Source organism: Anguilla rostrata, chromosome 3 (assembly GCF_018555375.3).
Source record: "Anguilla rostrata isolate EN2019 chromosome 3, ASM1855537v3, whole genome shotgun sequence".
NCBI classification, from domain to species: domain Eukaryota; kingdom Metazoa; phylum Chordata; class Actinopteri; order Anguilliformes; family Anguillidae; genus Anguilla; species Anguilla rostrata.
In genome coordinates this window covers 59,859,774-59,876,361 of record NC_057935.1, presented here as the reverse complement: position 1 = coordinate 59,876,361, position 16,588 = coordinate 59,859,774, and the positions used below count along the sequence as shown (strand labels likewise).

At 44.5% G+C, this 16,588-nt stretch overlaps 1 protein-coding gene across 2 annotated transcripts; it reads left to right on the top strand.

Moving 5' to 3' along the window:
* Positions 1-120: 120 nt before the first annotated feature.
* acadvl (acyl-CoA dehydrogenase very long chain) lies at positions 121-16,376 on the top strand. 2 transcript variants are annotated; one of them, XM_064328894.1, is made up of 20 exons: positions 121-531; positions 732-801; positions 1,896-1,970; positions 2,725-2,797; positions 2,883-2,947; positions 3,985-4,119; positions 4,285-4,429; positions 4,575-4,704; positions 4,861-4,986; positions 5,577-5,775; positions 7,109-7,213; positions 7,900-7,986; positions 10,775-10,837; positions 11,901-12,002; positions 12,706-12,803; positions 13,087-13,159; positions 13,392-13,464; positions 13,916-13,988; positions 14,190-14,265; positions 14,734-16,376. In XM_064328894.1, the coding sequence occupies exons 1-20, from the start codon at positions 458-460 to the stop codon at positions 14,869-14,871; spliced, it is 1,980 nt and encodes a 659-aa protein (XP_064184964.1). In that variant the 5' UTR covers positions 121-457; the 3' UTR covers positions 14,872-16,376. The 2 variants fall into 2 exon arrangements, with proteins under 2 accessions (XP_064184964.1, XP_064184965.1); XM_064328895.1 differs by lacking the exons at positions 121-531; positions 732-801 and adding an exon at positions 1,095-1,113.
* The last annotated feature ends 212 nt before the right edge of the window (positions 16,377-16,588 follow it).

Sequence of the window (16,588 nt, the reverse complement as noted above, 5' to 3'; positions counted from 1 at the left end):
CGTTCCATTGTCAACATTATATGGCTGCCCCTCCCACATACCGGAACTTCTTGAAACCTGCGCAGAATGACGTACCGGAACTTGTTGGACGAACTATGTGCATTTACGTTTTTACTGACCTCGTCACATTTCTAACTGCTCTGACGTTTCAGACTTTTCGAGCTACTCTAGTTGGTTGCTTACAGTCTCTGGTTGGTTATCTCGTCCTGGGCGTCCTCGGTGATATTTGCAAACGAACAAGCTGAGAAGGCATTGACCTTTTCTATATACCGTATTATTATTTCTATATATCGATATTAAATTATTTGAGGACAAACATTTGATTGAAGTCTCGTCAGCTAAAATTTTGACAAGGAGATATTTTCATAATAACGCTGCTAGAGTGCCTCCGCGCGGATACGTTTATCATAACGTTGGGCTTTATCACTCAAACACACAACCCGGTATACGATCAGAAATGCTTCTGCGTGGAGTAAGCCAGAGCACCGCTCTGTGTGGTGCTGCCCTCCGTCTTTCTCCCGCAATATCTGGGTAAGTAATTTAAGTAGCTAGTTATCTAAATGCTAGCTATGTTAATTATATCTGTAGTGTTCTTTAATGTTGCCCTCTAGCTAGCGCTACGTCAGACAAAATAAACTGGCACTTCCGTATCAAATACGATCTAAAATATAGCTGTTGGTGACGTTAACATTGCAAACTTGTTAACTTAATTTATATATTTTTATTTTTAGGGGTCAACACCAGCTTGGAGCCATTGTAGCTGTTCATAATGCTCGTTTCTACGCCAGTCAGGCCGCCGAAGTAAGTTGGTTAGCTAACAGCTTCGTAGATGTAACAAGCTAGCTAACGCTACCTGATTTCTATTGTGGTTTAGCTAGCTAGGCGTTCAGCTTATTGTGCTTAGAATTATTGGTGTAACATTTGACGATCACTATTTTTTGGAAACAAAAACCAATGATCATACATGGTGTTTTGGCTGCGAATACTATGATGGGTAACGCGTCAGCCAACGCAATTCTTCTCCTTGGCCTCGGATGTAGGGCAAAGGTAACTGGAGTCACGTGACTTAGAATGTGGGACATAGGTGGCAGCGATGAGTCCTTCGGCCAGCAAGTGAGTTCCTGAGACCAAGAGGCCTGCCATGTGTTTGTGTAAATAAAGTGTTTCGTAGGCGTCTCACGGTTTTTATTGTTGATCCCTACTCATTCCATTTGCTGCAGGGTTTTGTGCCGAGTACTGCAGCCTTAATTGCTTTAAGGTCTAGTAAATAACGCCCAGAGTTGGGAATGCTGGTTAAACTAGTTCAATGAATACAACAGGCCCACTTGTTATTGGTGAAGTTTTTACATTCCTTGCTAGGACATGAACTGCCCCAATACCAAGATGGGCCAACTCTGCTTTGGAATAAGTGTTTTTAATAAGAAATGACACCAATTTTAATGAGCTGCACCAGGAAGAGCCTTAAAGACAGAAGAGTATGTGTGTGTGTTTTTGGGGACACTGGACAAGGATAACTGAAGGGCACCATGACTTTGGCAGCTCACTCTGACCAGTGTTCCACACCCCCATGAATGGGCGAGCTCCTCAAATGGGAATGTGCTACTTTTAACCTGGGCTTTCATTCAACTCAACTGTGCCAGACTACAAAGTAGACCTTTGTCTTTGACCTTGTCTGTGCTTGTTCACTTTCTCCTACATTTCTCTCTCACTCTGTCTTTCTGTCTTCCCCTCTGTACATCTCTCCCCAATGAATCCATCCCTCCCTCACCTTTCTCTCCATGACCCGACACCTTCCTCTCTCTTTTTTTACGCCTATCACCATCATGTTTCTCCTCTTCCTGCTTCCTCTTCCTCTCTCGTCCTCCGTTCTCATCCACACTCATCCCTGCCTGTAGGCGGTGCTGGAGAAGCCGGCGGTTGCCAGTGACGCTGCTGCTAAGGTTGCCTCTGAGAAGAAGCCGCTCAGTCTGGTATGTTGCTGCAGCAGCATTGCTTTCATTGTACAGGCGCGGAGCTGGCACCCTGTTCTGTAGTGCATTAGCCTCACTGGTCTCTGGCCAGACAGGGCCTGTGGTGATTGCCTGTGTGACTATTAAGATGAGTGTGTGCTAGTCTCAGCCTCAGACGCTCAGTCTCTGGAAGGCCAGTTAAGTTTGTGAGTGCTTGTAATCTGATTGTTGCCAGCAAGTTTGGTTGGCACTGAACTGGCTGGTAAGCTTCCTATTGATTGTCTTGTCACCCACCCCCCTGCCCTGCACTTCCTGTTTTCTTGATGAATTGTACTAGCATATGTACTGCAAATGTTATATGGGAAAAATTTGCTATATAAAGTCTGACCTTTGGTATGCAATTTGTTGCAGCCATCTAATCTTATATACAGTAGCTGATGATTAACACTAATAAAATCCTATTCATTTTTTTGTATTGAAATTGTATTAAAGTGAGAACCTTTATGAGCTAGCGAGCTATTTTGCTACCTAGCAGCAAACTTATTTACTGGAAACAAGCTAGCGCTGTAGGTTACATTTTACATATTTTGTTCTTGTTTCAGATGCATATATTACTAGTTAGCATACTACATTCTATATATGCTTTATTGTAATAGTAGAACCATCTGGTATGTTAATAATTAGCTACACATATCAATGATTTATTATATCGACATAACTAGTGAATCATATGGATTTTGGAAACCTCTCATGTCTCTCTTTTCTTACCTGCCAGGAGTCCCAGTCGTTTGCTGTTAACATGTTCAAAGGGCAGATCAGTACGGCTCAGGTGTTCCCCTTCCCTTCAGGTGAGTCTCCCCTCTGAACGCTTGTATAATACTGCGCTGATGTTGCTGTCGCGTTGCCTTGACTGGTCGCATTGCCTCGCTGCAGTGATGAACGCGGAGCAGACGGAGTTCCTCGGAGAGCTGGTTGGGCCCGTGACAAAGTTCTTTGAAGTAAGTGCGTTTTTACCTGCTTTGGCTTCGGTTGTTTTTGACATTAAGGATCTGCCTGTCAGTATGAATATTATGTGTTTCTTCAGTACGTTTTTTTAAGTGATCAGTTACCGTAATGTGAATAGTAGTAATTTAATGTATGGGATGAATGTGGAGTTATTTGATGTGCATGTCATGTTTTCTTCTCTAATTCCTCATCACATATGTTTTATCTCCCCCCCGACTTCCTGTTCGTTTCGCTATGTTCCCTCCTCCCCCACTGCCTCTCTGTCTCTCTGTGTCCTCTCCCTCACCACTGACTGTCCGTCTCTCTGTGTCCTCACCCACACCACTGACTGTCCGTCTCTCTGTGTCCTCTCCCTCACCACTGACTGTCCGTCTCTCTGTGTCCTCTCCCTCACCACTGACTGTCCGTCTCTCTGTGTCCTTTCCCACACCACTGACTGTCCGTCTCTCTGTGTCCTTTCCCACACCACTGACTGTCCGTGTCTCTGTGTCCTTTCCCACCTCTTCAGGCTGCACCTCTCTCCATCCCTCCCTTCCCCCCTGTAAATGACTAAACTTAGGGTTGTAACTAGGCAGCTGTTTCATAGGTTAGTTAGTTGATGCGCCTGTCTTAACGACTACTTGTACTTTTATTTATTTTATTTTTCCATAGATTGCGTTGTTGCCGTTCTCGTTGTTAGTGTTAATCAGTTTAACCATCAGGGTCCAAGTTGAACTATGCGGTTGTTCCCTGTACTTGGACCGGTACTTCTCTCTAGGGGTTTCGTCATACTTGTTCCTGGTTATGGTTATACACTTTGTTGTACGTCGCTCTGGATAAGAGCGTCTGCCAAATGCCTGTAATGTAATGTAATGTAATGTAATGTCCGTCTCTCTGTGTCCTCTCCCTCACCACTGACTGTCCGTCTCTCTGTGTCCTCACCCTCACCACTGACTGTCCGTCTCTCTGTGTCCTCACCCACACCACTGCCTCTCCGTCTCTCTGTCCTCTCCCCTACCACTGACTGTCCATCTCCTCGTCGCTTCCGCAGGAGGTGAACGATCCAGCAAAGAACGACGTGCTGGAAAAGGTGGAGGACAGCACGATGGAGGGGCTGAAGGAGATGGGGGCTTTCGGCCTGCAGGTGCCAGCTGACCTGGGGGGCTTGGGCCTCTCTAACACACAGGTGAGGGGAAGATGGGTCCGGGGTTGGGGTTATGTCCCTGGGGGAAAGAGTGGGGTTATGGGTCTGGGGGAAAGAGTGGGGTTGTTCAGCCAGGGCACTGAATTCTTACTTTTTACAACTTTGAAATGTGTCCAGTGACAGCACCCCTCCCACCCTTTCTCTTAGTATGCCAGGTTAGTGGAGATCGTGGGCATGCACGACCTTGCCGTCGGCATCACTCTGGGCGCCCACCAGTCTATTGGCTTCAAGGGCATCCTGCTGTTTGGGAACAAGGAGCAGAAGGAGAAGTACCTGCCCAAGCTGGCCTCCGGTGAGAGCTGGGGATGATCGCACACCTTGTGTCTGTTTTTCTAACTGTGCATGTGTGCACGTGTGTGCGTGCGTGCGTGTTTGTGCGTGCGTATATGGGGAAACCTGATGCGTTTTTAGGGTTAACCCTCATCTCCCTGTGACAGGAGAGACCCTCGCAGCCTTCTGCCTGACAGAGCCAGCCAGCGGCTCAGACGCCGCCTCCATCAAGACTACAGCTGTGCGCTCCCCCTGTGGACAGTACTTCACCCTCAACGGGGGCAAGATCTGGATCAGGTATGCATACCCAGCACCAATGCGAGATGACACTATTAAATGAGTCTGCTGTTTCAGTACCTATCAGCTCCACTAGGGGGCGGACAAGTACAGGAAACCTTTGCTCTATGTGAAATATTTCTGTTGATGTATATTATCATTGCTCTGTTCTTTCAGTAATGGAGGCATAGCAGAGATCTTTACCGTGTTCGCCAAGACACCAATGAAGGATGAAAAGACTGGAGAGATGAAAGACAAGATTACTGCTTTCATCGTGGAGAGGAGCTTTGGTGGAGTTACTCAGTGAGTGAAGGGGAGGATGGAGAGAGTGGAAGAGGCAGACACTGCTGTAGGAAGAAGCAGGAGCGGAGAAAGTGGAAAAAGTGAAGAACAGTGTTGGCATGGAACGAGAGGACTGGTTTGAGTCCACGGGCACTTGGTTGCTGTTGTGTACCAAAATAGTGTCTGGAATTCTCTCTAGCGCGTGCCAAACTGCTGTTATCTCTGTGTTTGAGATTAGTGTGTATGTGTACGTTTGTGAGCTGTCATACTCTTAAAACATCATTCCGAGAATGTGTAGGAGCTGTCACTGGCGAAACTGTCCAGTTTTTTATTCATTAATTTTGTATCCTGAAGATTGCCATAATTCATTTTCACAAATGAAACTGTTTTATTGTACCTGTATAATGTCCAGCAGCTAAATACTGTGATTTGGATATGGAGGAGGTGGATAACATGACTGAATGTGTGGAGATTTTGATGGTCTTTCTTACTGCTTCTGATTCTCAGGTTTCTATTTTCTATACATATCCCTTTTCTCAATTCCCGTTCGTCATTCATTCTCTTTACTCTTGTGCTCTCCCCTGCACCCCCGCCCCGAATGTCATTTCCAGTGGCCCCCCAGAGAAGAAGATGGGCATCAAGGCGTCCAACACGGCGGAGGTGTACTTGGATAACGTGCGGGTGCCCCTGGACTGCGTGCTGGGCGAGGTGGGCGGCGGCTTCAAGGTGGCCATGAACATCCTGAACAACGGGCGTTTCGGCATGGCGGCGGCCCTGTCCGGCACCATGAAGGGGGTCATCACCAAGGCCGTGAGTCTGCTCCGCCCGTCCGCGTGTCCGTACGAGGCTGTGTGTGTGTGTGTGTGTGTGTGCGAGCGCTCCTGTGCTCTCAGTAACATGATAGTCTCACCGTGTGTCCTGTCTTTAGATGGCCGAGTGATTCGGGGTGTCTGGGGCCGGCGGGTTGGGGAATGTTTCATTTGGCTCAGATTCCTCCTCGTCTCAAACGGGGGCCGCGGTAACTCCTGGGAAAGTCGCGTTTTCTCCAGGGGAGATTGTATTTCTGCTCCTCTCTTTATGGCAGAATGGTCAGTTTTTCTCATTTCCTTAGTCTTGGACACCCACCCACGTCCATGTAGGCTATTCATTTTTAAAAAATGAATACTGAAAAAAAACTGCACCTAGTAATGACTGGAAAAAACCTTGGTCACATTTATGCACCCTTTGTAGCTAACTCTGAAAATAAAGTTCTACATAAGTTATGTTTCCAGTATATGAAAGGTTTTTTTTTTTTTTTTTTTTTTTTAAACTGGAAACATTTGAACCCATGCCAGTTTAAATATGTAATTCCCACACTGGGGCTTTTAAAGTTAAAAAAAAAACTTTTTTCTGTGATACTGATTATAAACGAGTAATCAGTCATCATACATTTGACAGGGAATCTTCAGATTTTAATCCATTTGACCATTTATGAAAACATTCAGAATGAAAATGTGGGCATTAATCCACCCTGGAAAGCACCTGAAGCTCACAAAACAACCTCTCATGGAAGTGAAAGGGGGGGACAGTGATTGTGTGAATACGTTCGATCATCGTATTTCTGGTTTATAACGAAAATGAAGTGGTTTGTAAAACAGATTGTAATGGTTTTTGCTGCGTCGTGTAAATTTGGCGTTTTATCCACAAGCCGATCTGCTCGCCTGGTGCTTTTGATGCTGGCGCGCGGCTCCCTCTGCCACCCTGCTGTTTTCCTCTCAGTGGTAGGAAACTCCCAGGGCGCGTGCAGCGGCAGCCGCTCTGAAAAAACCACTTCCTGTGTGGGCACTGCTGCTACTGGGCCTCTTCCTGTGCCTTCATACTGTCTACCTGTCTGCTGTTAACTGACTCTCGCGGTTGTGAGAAAAGGAAAAGCAGATGGTCGCATGGCTGTCTGAGTTTTCCACATCTGGAAAAAAAACAAAAAAAAAAAACGGGGGGTTCTGACAGACATGGAGTGAGGGGGAGGCTGCACTGTCGCGGGCTTCAGCCTGAGCTTAGTTTCAGTGTCCTACGCTGTGATTGGTGTGGCTGAGCTCTGACCCTGTACATCATCACCTTGACCTTTCTTCATGACCCCGTCGATGTTTCTGTCCGTGTCTTTCAGGCGGATCATGCCGCCAACAGGACTCAGTTCGGGAACAAGATCCACAACTTCGGGGCGATCCAGGAGAAGATGGCACGCATGGCCATGCTCCACTATGTCACTGAGGTCAGCTCTGTGCAGGCTTCCCACGGTCCTTAAAGACCCTTTGCAGTCGCATGTGTAGTGTTCATTAAGTCCCCAAGAAAAAGATGTGTACTTGATCTTTCCAAAAAAAAAAAAAGCTGTAAACTGCAGGGACATGCCAGGTTTACCACCGTTGCTAAAGCATACAATATGGCAAAGTATTTGATGTAAAGAAAGACCAGAAGAAATGTGTGTTAGTGTGTTGGGGAGAAAGAAGAGTACGTGTTCACGATTTTAAATAACGTTGATAAAATGTGCACAATTTTGTGATGGAAATAAAAAATTTCATTACTTGCCTAATGGCCTAATTTAGGAGAACTTACTCAATTTTATTTTTTAAATTAAAGTACCGATATTGACGGGGTGTGGAGATAACGGCACTGATGTAGGCTTGTGCACCGTGTGCCACCGGTTAAACCGAACACCCCAGCAAGCCCCGTAGTGTATTTCACATCTGACCCCCATCTGGAAATATGAAGTATGGAAATCCCTAAAATACAAATAACTGTAAAGCATATATGCAGAGCCCTGCTCTCATAAGAACTGTGCTCACCTTTCATTACTGGAAAGATTCCCGTTTCTGTTGCCTCAGCGAAATATCTCACCAATGGAAACCTGACATGAATTCCTTTTTTAACTGGTGAACTTGTTCTCGTTTCTGCTTGCAGTCTATGGCCTACATGGTCAGTGGGAACATGGATAGCGGAGCCTCAGAATTTCAGATAGAGGCTGCCATCAGCAAGATTTTCGCCTCCGTAAGTATCCAGTACAGCGTGCCATCAGCTCCTCAAGCCATCAAACACTGCTGTGTAACACAGTAACATCTTTAATCCTCACAAACACTGCTGTGTAACACAGTAACATCTTTAATGCTCACAAACACTGCTGTGTAACACAGTAACATCTTTAATGCTCACAAACACTGCTGTGTAACACAGTAACATCTTTAATGCTCACAAACACTGCTGTGTAACACAGTAACATCTTAAATGCTCACTAACACTGCTGTGTAACACAGTAACGTCTTTAATGCTCACGACCAGCTTACTGGGTCTGGTTCTCACATCTGTATCATGGTTGTTACTGTGTATTTGTCCTTTTCCTGTAAAATATAAAAATTTCACTGTACATTTCATGAAATGCTATGAAAGTGTATCTAGGTTTAGTTATGAAATAACCCTATGATAAAATGACAAAAATATCTGCAGTGTGTTTGAGAGGAAGTATTTTAATTAGTGTGTGCTTTGGCCTGAGGTTTTGATTGCTAGTAAGAACTGCTGGTTCAGCAGATTGATTGGTGAATGATTGTCCGCACAAGCTGTATGTTTTGTACTATTGCGCCACATAGTTTGTTATAAAGGCATAGTGGCTTCGTTTTTAAATGATCATCATGCATCATTAATTCTGTCTGTCACAATTATTGACCCTCCAAACAACCAATTGTACATACCAAACCCAATTGTGGCAATGTGAGAAATGTTCCTTGGGAGATGGCCTAGGAATAGAAATGCTGAGAGTGTAGCAATTATAAATGTAATGCTTCATTTAAAATAAATTTCACCGATGGTTCAGTGGATGAAGGAAGTTGTAAATACTGTAAAAAATGTTAACATGATGGAAGCGTGTCAAGCTTGCAGTAGCCATCACCTTTAGGCAAGCTTGCAGTAGCCATCACCTTTAGGCAAGCTTGCAGTAGCCATCACCTTTAGGCAAGCTTGCAGTATCCATCACCTTTCGGCAAGCTTGCACTGTCCATCACCTTTAGGCAAGCTTGCGGTATCCATCACCTTTCGGCAAGCTTGCACTGTCCATCAGCTTTAGGCAAGCTTGCTCTATCCATCACCTTTAGGCAAGCTTCCAGGCTTTAGTTTGAAAGAAAAAACAAGATGCCGATTCTGTGAATTTCCTGTCCTAACACTCATCTTTGCTGGGGTACCATTTTAGATTGAGATTGTAGAAATTGGGGAAAACCCATGAGTCAAACTATGTACAATAATCTAACGGTGACCATCACTAGCTGCTATTCAGCATTGTTTAGGATTTGGGAGCGAGTGACTGGCATCTGACAATTGGTCATACACCTAATCACCCGGAGGAATTATTTCACATATTTGAAATTTGTATGAAAGCAAAACTAATGCAACAAGCAACCATCCTTTAGTTTCTCTGAAGCAGTTTATAAGTCTACTTTTTACTTGCTGTTATTTTCTTAAAAATAAGATGTTAGTAAGAAAAATGCATTTTAAGATTGAATTTACTGCATTGTGTTTTTCTAGTACTGTTTTGAAGTATGATTAAAATTGAAACGCATCAAATTTATTTTTACTCAGTCATTTTTTTTATTTTTATTTACGTCTTTTTTTAAATTAACTTTCTATAAAAGCAGTGCTCAAGTGGCAGGGATGACCTTTTAAAATGATTGCACCTTTTCTATGGCTGCTGAAGTGCTAAGTGTGTTAGAAGTTAAACTCTCTACGTAGCACTCTTCCGCATTAATTGGATTCCAGGTTTTTGCCAAATTTCATTCCAAATGATCATAATTTCAATATCTGACATTACCAGCAAAGAGACAATTTGAACACCACCCAGGTACTGACAAAACACTATCGTTTTGTCAGTATATGGGTGGTTTTCACGTTCTCTTTGCTGGTAACGTCAGATATCGAAATTACTACCATTTGGTTTCGGTTTCAATGGTTAGAATCATAAATTAACTTGTTGTTCACGTCTCTATCGTGCCTCAGATCGGTTTCGTTATTCGGGCCTGGTCTGCTCAGTCGAGCGCTGCAGATGTGGTTGGTTTGAAGGACGCTGGGGAGTTTCCGAATGAGGCGTGCTGCTGTTTTGGGTACGGGGAGCTCAGCTCAGTGGAAGCGGGGCGGCGCATGCGGGGAACGGCTCAACTGGCACTTTCTATTTCCTGGAAGTGCAGTCCCCTTTCGGGCCTGTGATCTTGTGTTCATCCTTTCATCTCTCAGTGCACTGCTATGGCTTTGTTGGCTCTGCCAGTGCTCTGCATTGCATGTGAAAGATCCTGTTGCATATGCAGACTTGCCATGGATTACCATGAGAGGTAGAACAGTGGATTGTGATTTAAACATATTAATAATAACATAAAAAAATACTTGCCTGAATGAGTAGCATTCATACAATTTGTGTGGTCACATTGAGCTAAAAATGATCTGGATGTTCATTCACACAAGTAAGCACCTGAATTATTTCTGATGGCACTCTGTGTGTTCTGCAACCAGTATGGTTGCTTGGTATCATCGTACTTATGATTAATTTAAAATAGTCCTAAAGCCTATTTTTCTTTCTGTGTGACCTACTGAAAGTAAGGCTTTGTCTGTAAGTAAAGGTTAAAGAAATGGCAGTCTGAGTAGGATGCGATGGGTGAGCTTCAGACTGTCTGAGTTTTCCCTTCGGCATTTACACTGCCAGTTCACAGACTGCATGGTAGTGCGTGGATGTTAAAAGGTGAAAGCTGCTTATTGGTCCTGTCAGTGACGCCTACTCAGTGGTAAACGTTCTGTGACCTTGCAGGAAGCAGCCTGGACCGTGACGGACGAGTGCATTCAGGTCATGGGCGGAATGGGCTTCATGAAGGTGAGTGCGTTTGAGCATTAGGCACTACTGACCCGCACACCGAGCGACTGCTGGCTGAATGGAAATGAGCGCCATGCTACGTTCTGTTTGGCCCCACCTCCGAACACCAGAGCACATTTTTTTCGCACTTGCATTTTACTTCAAACTAAGTTTGTCAACGTTTTCTTGACTGATAAATCATGGTTGTAAGATGAATAAAGACGATAAAAGGAACTTGGCAATGTGTCAGAGGCTGTGACTCCTTCCGCCCGGCTGAAGGACAGTCTTGAAGTGGCTCTTCTTTCTGAAGAATGGCAGAGAAGCCGCAGTCACACGCGAGACCAGTGGAAACCCTTGTCATATCGAGATGTTTTGAGGGGGCGGTGGAAACCAAGCGGGGGCGAAGCCAAAAAAAGATGCTGACGGAAGTTGAAGGTTGGAGACCTGCGATAAGGAGGCTTTAGGTCGGCTAGACGCTGCCTCTGCATCGTTGGGTACAGTGGTGTGGTGCTGGTATAGGTGGCATATTCCACAGCTGTGTGGGCTTATGCTCTCAGACCGTAGCTGGTGGGTACTGCGCCTGTGCTGTGTGCCGTACTGTACAGTCTGGTGAATCACAGGCTAACTTGTTGTTATAGCACATCGTAAAGGCGGCTGATAAAAGTCAAATGTCTGATCTATTTGTGGTCAGGTCAGAGTGAACTATATTGCCTCCATCTGCCATCAACTGAATTAGTCTGAGGATACAGGTTTTTTTACAAACCAAGTTGAAGGGCAATTTGGTGATTGCAGTGTTATTTTAGTGCTGCATAGACAGTCCCATTGTCTGTTTGAGCACTGAAACCGCCATGAAAAAAACACTGACTACATTTATGCTTGTTCTGTAACTGGGCAATTTCTGTGAAAACACATTAGGATCTTTTACATATACTCGTTCTGTACTCATATATAGAAATATGTGTCTGGGTGCTGTTATCTGTTACTGGTTTGTGCAATGTTGTGGGGGTTGGTGGGTGTGCAGTGTGCATGTTTGTTGCTTGCAGTCTGTGTTCTGTGCAGTCATGGCTGTGTTTTCCGTGTGCAGGACGCAGGAGTGGAGAGGGTCATGAGGGATCTGAGGATATTCCGAATATTCGAGGGAACCAATGACATTCTCCGACTGTTCGTTTCCCTCAATGGCTTTCAGGTATTTGGGGTGGGCGGACGGTTGTGCTAGCATGTGTTACTGTCAGGAGATTAGAGGATGGTTAAGAGCTCTTCCTGTTGTTGTAATATCTCAGACTCTGTGGCCAATGCACATTGAGGGGATCAGATATGAATGCACTTCCTGTTTTATCAGTATATAATTTGCCTTCTGTGGCGAAATGCATGCTGTATAGGTCAGGATATCTTATATATTTGCGGTCATCTGTATGTGTTGTGATGATCCGGTCAGTATACATAGTGGGGACATCATGTTATCATTATTCACAGTTCTAATCCCATTCACAGTACTTTGTTTGTGCACATGCGCTTTGCTGATTTTACTGCTAATGAACATCAGCAAGAAATTTCATGGTTTGATAACATTCAAGTTTTTATCATGCAAAAGTATTCAGACCCATAGGACACATATCACATTTTGCTGCTTTACAAATAGGACACATTTTTATCCATGTATTGGTTTTATTCACAACTTGCATGCGTAATCCAACAAAATATAAAACGTGTGCAAGTATTCAGTGGGTTGAACACTTTTGCCAGGCACAGTGCATTAGGAAGCTCAGTTTGCTCAATTGCTTCCTGTGTTGCCAGTATATATGCAGTGAAGGTCTTATGCCAGGTTATTGAGCACTGGAAGCGTATTTAGTAGCAAAAATGTGATGTGCGTGTACCTCCTGTGTGGTCAGAATGCAGGGAATGAACTGAAGAGTCTGCAGAGAGCACTGAAGAACCCACTGGGTAATGCTGGCTTGCTGGTGGGAGAGATCAGCAAGAGAGCCAAGAGGTCAGTTACATTACACTAAATTTATTTGGCAGACGCTTTTATCCAAAGTGACGTACACTAAGTACATACCAAAGGTCATTGGTACAACCCTAACTATAAAGCACAGGCCCGATAAGGTACAATACTCATTATGTAACAGTTGTTCATAGCCATGAACACATTAAGTCAGCAGCCTTGCTGTACGGAGAGCTACAGGAATGACCAAACCGATTTTTGAGGTTTTGACGCCAGTATCCCTCTTCCTCTTCCTCTTCCTCCTCGGCCATCTGCCCTCTCTCCACAGGAGGGCGGGGCTTGGAACGGGGCTGACGTTGCAGGGGTCCGTCCATCCTGAGCTGTCTGAGTCCGGAGAGCTGGTGAGCGCCTGACAAAAACACCACCGAGAAACGACTGGGAAATGCACGGGGAAGAAACGTTCCTGGAACGTATGAGAAACATTTGAGGAGCATCTGGGGAATGTGTGTGGTATCAATTGCAGAGGGACACTGCAGGGATAATCGGCATAATCGTTCGGCTGGGCTTAATCTTAATTTGCGCACATAAGCGCATACTTCAAATCAACATTCTGACGCATCCATACCGTTTCAGGCAGTGAAAGCCATCGAGCAATTTGGAGCTGTCACCGAGGACATGCTGCTTAAACATGGCAAGAGAATCATCGGTAAGAGCACATCACTCGATTTTCACCATGCTGTCTCTGCTTCCTTTTCAGTAGCGCATAGCTCTGTTTTAGCATACACACCTATAGTCCTAGCTCACATTGTGCAGGAATGTGTCTCTTTGCTGTAACAGCAAAATTGTTTCCTTTTTTGGGCATGTTGCTGTCTGGCAATATTTTTTAGATGCTGTTCGATTAGTTGATTTTAAGCAAACCAATTTGCAGAGGAAGCACTGATAACTATCTGGTGCTTTTGAGACTTTAACTCTTGCATGTATACTTTAGCATTTGTGTCCTTTTCAAGTAGCTGCTTTTTCTTTTTACATTGCGTTAAAGTGATTGGTTGTGCACTCACTGTTGTGTAGTAATGATGTGTCATGATCATGATGTCCAAGCACATACTGTAACTGGATGTGTGGTGGTTTTGAGCTGATGTTGAGACCCTGTATTTCAGATGAGCAGTTTGTGTTGAAGAGGGTGGCGGACTGTGCCATTGACCTGTACGCCATGGTAGTTGTCCTCTCCAGGTAACCTCAGCACACGTTTATAGCCCTCGTATCTGTGTCACGCATGTGGTGTTGAAGACGGAGGGAACAGTCATCGCACTGCTCTCTCTGGGCTCGTTTGTTTTTTGTCTGACCTCGTGCCTGTCTCACGACACCCCCCAGGGAGCCGTTCTCTCTGGGCTCGTTTGTTTTTGTCTGACCCCGTGTGCGTCTCTCCTCCAGGGCCTCGCGTTCCCTGGCTCAGGGCCTCCCCTCTGCCCAGCACGAGAAGATGCTCTGTGAGACCTGGTGTTTTGAGGTGAGTGTGATCTCGCCTGCCTGCCTGCCGTGTGTGCGCAACCTAATTCTCTCCTCTCTTCCTGCCCAGGCCACCCTCCTCTCATCAACATTTACTCCCTTTATCTCTGTCTTTTTTTTCTTTTTACTCTCTCCCATTTGTGTGCTTAATAATGGGAGTAAACTGCAGCACAACCTGTGTAAAGCCCATACAAAGTAAAACACTTAATTCTTAATTCAACACATTTCAGTTCAAAAGGGATCAAATGTACTCTGTTAATGTCAGTTTAACACTAAATATTTAGTTGTGTGGGCTTAATATGCAATTTAAAAATGTTAATTAATTCCAAGAAAAAGATGTGATGACAGTGCCTGTTTGGTGAAACGGGGGGCGAAATGGAAATATGGTACATGTAGTGGTTTTGTTGTGAAAAATAAGGGGGTTTGTTCAGAATGAGGCTTTTGCAAATTCCCTCCTTCTCTCTGGCAGGCCCATCAGCGGATCATGAATGACATCAAGTCTCTGAGATCCAGCGACTCCAAGCGGATCTTCAAGAACCTGAGAGCCATCTCCGCCGCCGTGGTGGAGAACGGGGGCGTGGTATCCCCGCACCCTCTGGGCTTCTGAAGTCCCGAGCGCAGCTACAACCCCTACCCCTCCGCCCCCATCCCAGCCAGGAAGCTCGCCTGCCCCCAGCGTGTCCCCAACGACCCCACCCTAAGGCTCAGTGTCCAGTGAAGTGAAAACAGAACTTTGAGGCACTGCTGCATTACCATCCGCAAACAAATGCCTTGTGCTTCTAGTCTTCTAGAAAAGTCACAGACTTAAACAATGCTGCAATAACTGATCAGCCGTAAATACAGGAAATTGTCTGGTTTTTTTTTAACCAATTGGCTCAATAAAGACTGAAGGCATCGCCACTGATGCTTTACCCATCACTCTCATCACTGAAACAACATGACTTGAGCGGGAAGAATCAACTGTGAGCCACGGCCCTGTGATTGGGTTGAGTTCTTAAATCACTGTATACATATTAGATACTGACTGGCTCACATTGTAGTGTCTAGGCAGGTGAGACTCAAGTGAATTATTTAATTAAATGTTTGTCCTGTTGTTTCTGTATAAAATAGTGGATCCCAGTACCTGAACTCTGTGGTTTCACTCAATTCAGTTCTATCACCGTGACCCTGACCACGCTGCAATTTCTTACTTACCTGTTGATGGTACTGTTTTGTGTATCCAAGGTGGTGTTTGAAAATTATTCTCATGTCCTTGTTTATGATTAGTCATTCCTATGTTGCATTGCATTTAACACACTCGCACACAAGGACTCAGGGAACACAATCAAATTCATGTTTTTAAAAGGACTACATCTTTGCCTTATACAAAGATCCATGTAACTTCTAGGGAGGGAGCTATATGCAGATGGAAGAAAATTGCGTTCCTGTCAATTGCATGGATTACAGTTGGATGTAAGCTACTGTAAAGTGCATTTTTTGCTGTAGAAGAATGAAAATTTGTCATACAGTAAAGTACATCAGTACCATTGCTAGATAACATGGGGAATTGTTGCCTCAAAACTTTTTAGAGATGTTTCATCAGGAAGTTGCCTTAGAATTGTTGTTTTACATTACTGGCTTACTTAAAGGTTGCAAAAAAAAGCAATGCAACCTCTTTAGTTTGAAGATAGACCCCAAATGTCTCACAATGAAGTTCCAGAAAGTAATCTCCCTTTTTTATCTAGCTGTAAAATATCTTTCCATTGTCATTTACTTATGGTTTTGTCTTCTGCCGAAGAACAAGAGGTTCCCACATCATGTATCCCTGATTTAAGATGTTCGTTTATCTCGCACTGATAATGGGAACTCCCATTATCAGTGTGGTAGCCGATATAAACAACTACAATTTACTTTGGCCCGGACCTGCCTTTCATTTCTGCAGTTATAGTATTTTCCACTGTAACGTATAAGGGCTTTGAAAGAGATGTCAGACTGTTAAATAAAGCAGATACACCGCTAATCAGTTTCCACAGATTCTGCCAGTGCCTCTCTGGTGTGACAATATATGATTGTACTGTGTTGAATTGTTGAAGTGAACTGTAGTATAAATGTGTTAATAAAACTCTCAGCCGATTACAGACTTGGGTGTTGGTTGAATGTGCGTGTATGTTTGCTGCTTGAGTCACCGAGAAAGACCTGCCGCCCCATTGCATGGCTGCACATGCAAACAGAAGTTAGGAAACTCCATGCATTCATCAGATGTGTGAGACAAGTACTTCCTGTCATAAATGATTTTTTTATTTGTCCTTAGGTCCTCTAGTTTATTGATGGATTTGTGCCCTAGT

Coding starts and splice junctions, on each gene's coding strand:
- acadvl (XM_064328894.1), top strand. CDS start 458: ATGCTTCTGCGTGGAGTAAGCCAGAGCACCGCTCTGTGTGGTGCTGCC. Junction 4,705..4,860: donor GGGGGCAAGATCTGGATCAG/GTATGCATACCC, acceptor CTGTTCTTTCAG/TAATGGAGGCATAGCAGAGA. Junction 14,266..14,733: donor GTGAGACCTGGTGTTTTGAG/GTGAGTGTGATC, acceptor TCTCTCTGGCAG/GCCCATCAGCGGATCATGAA.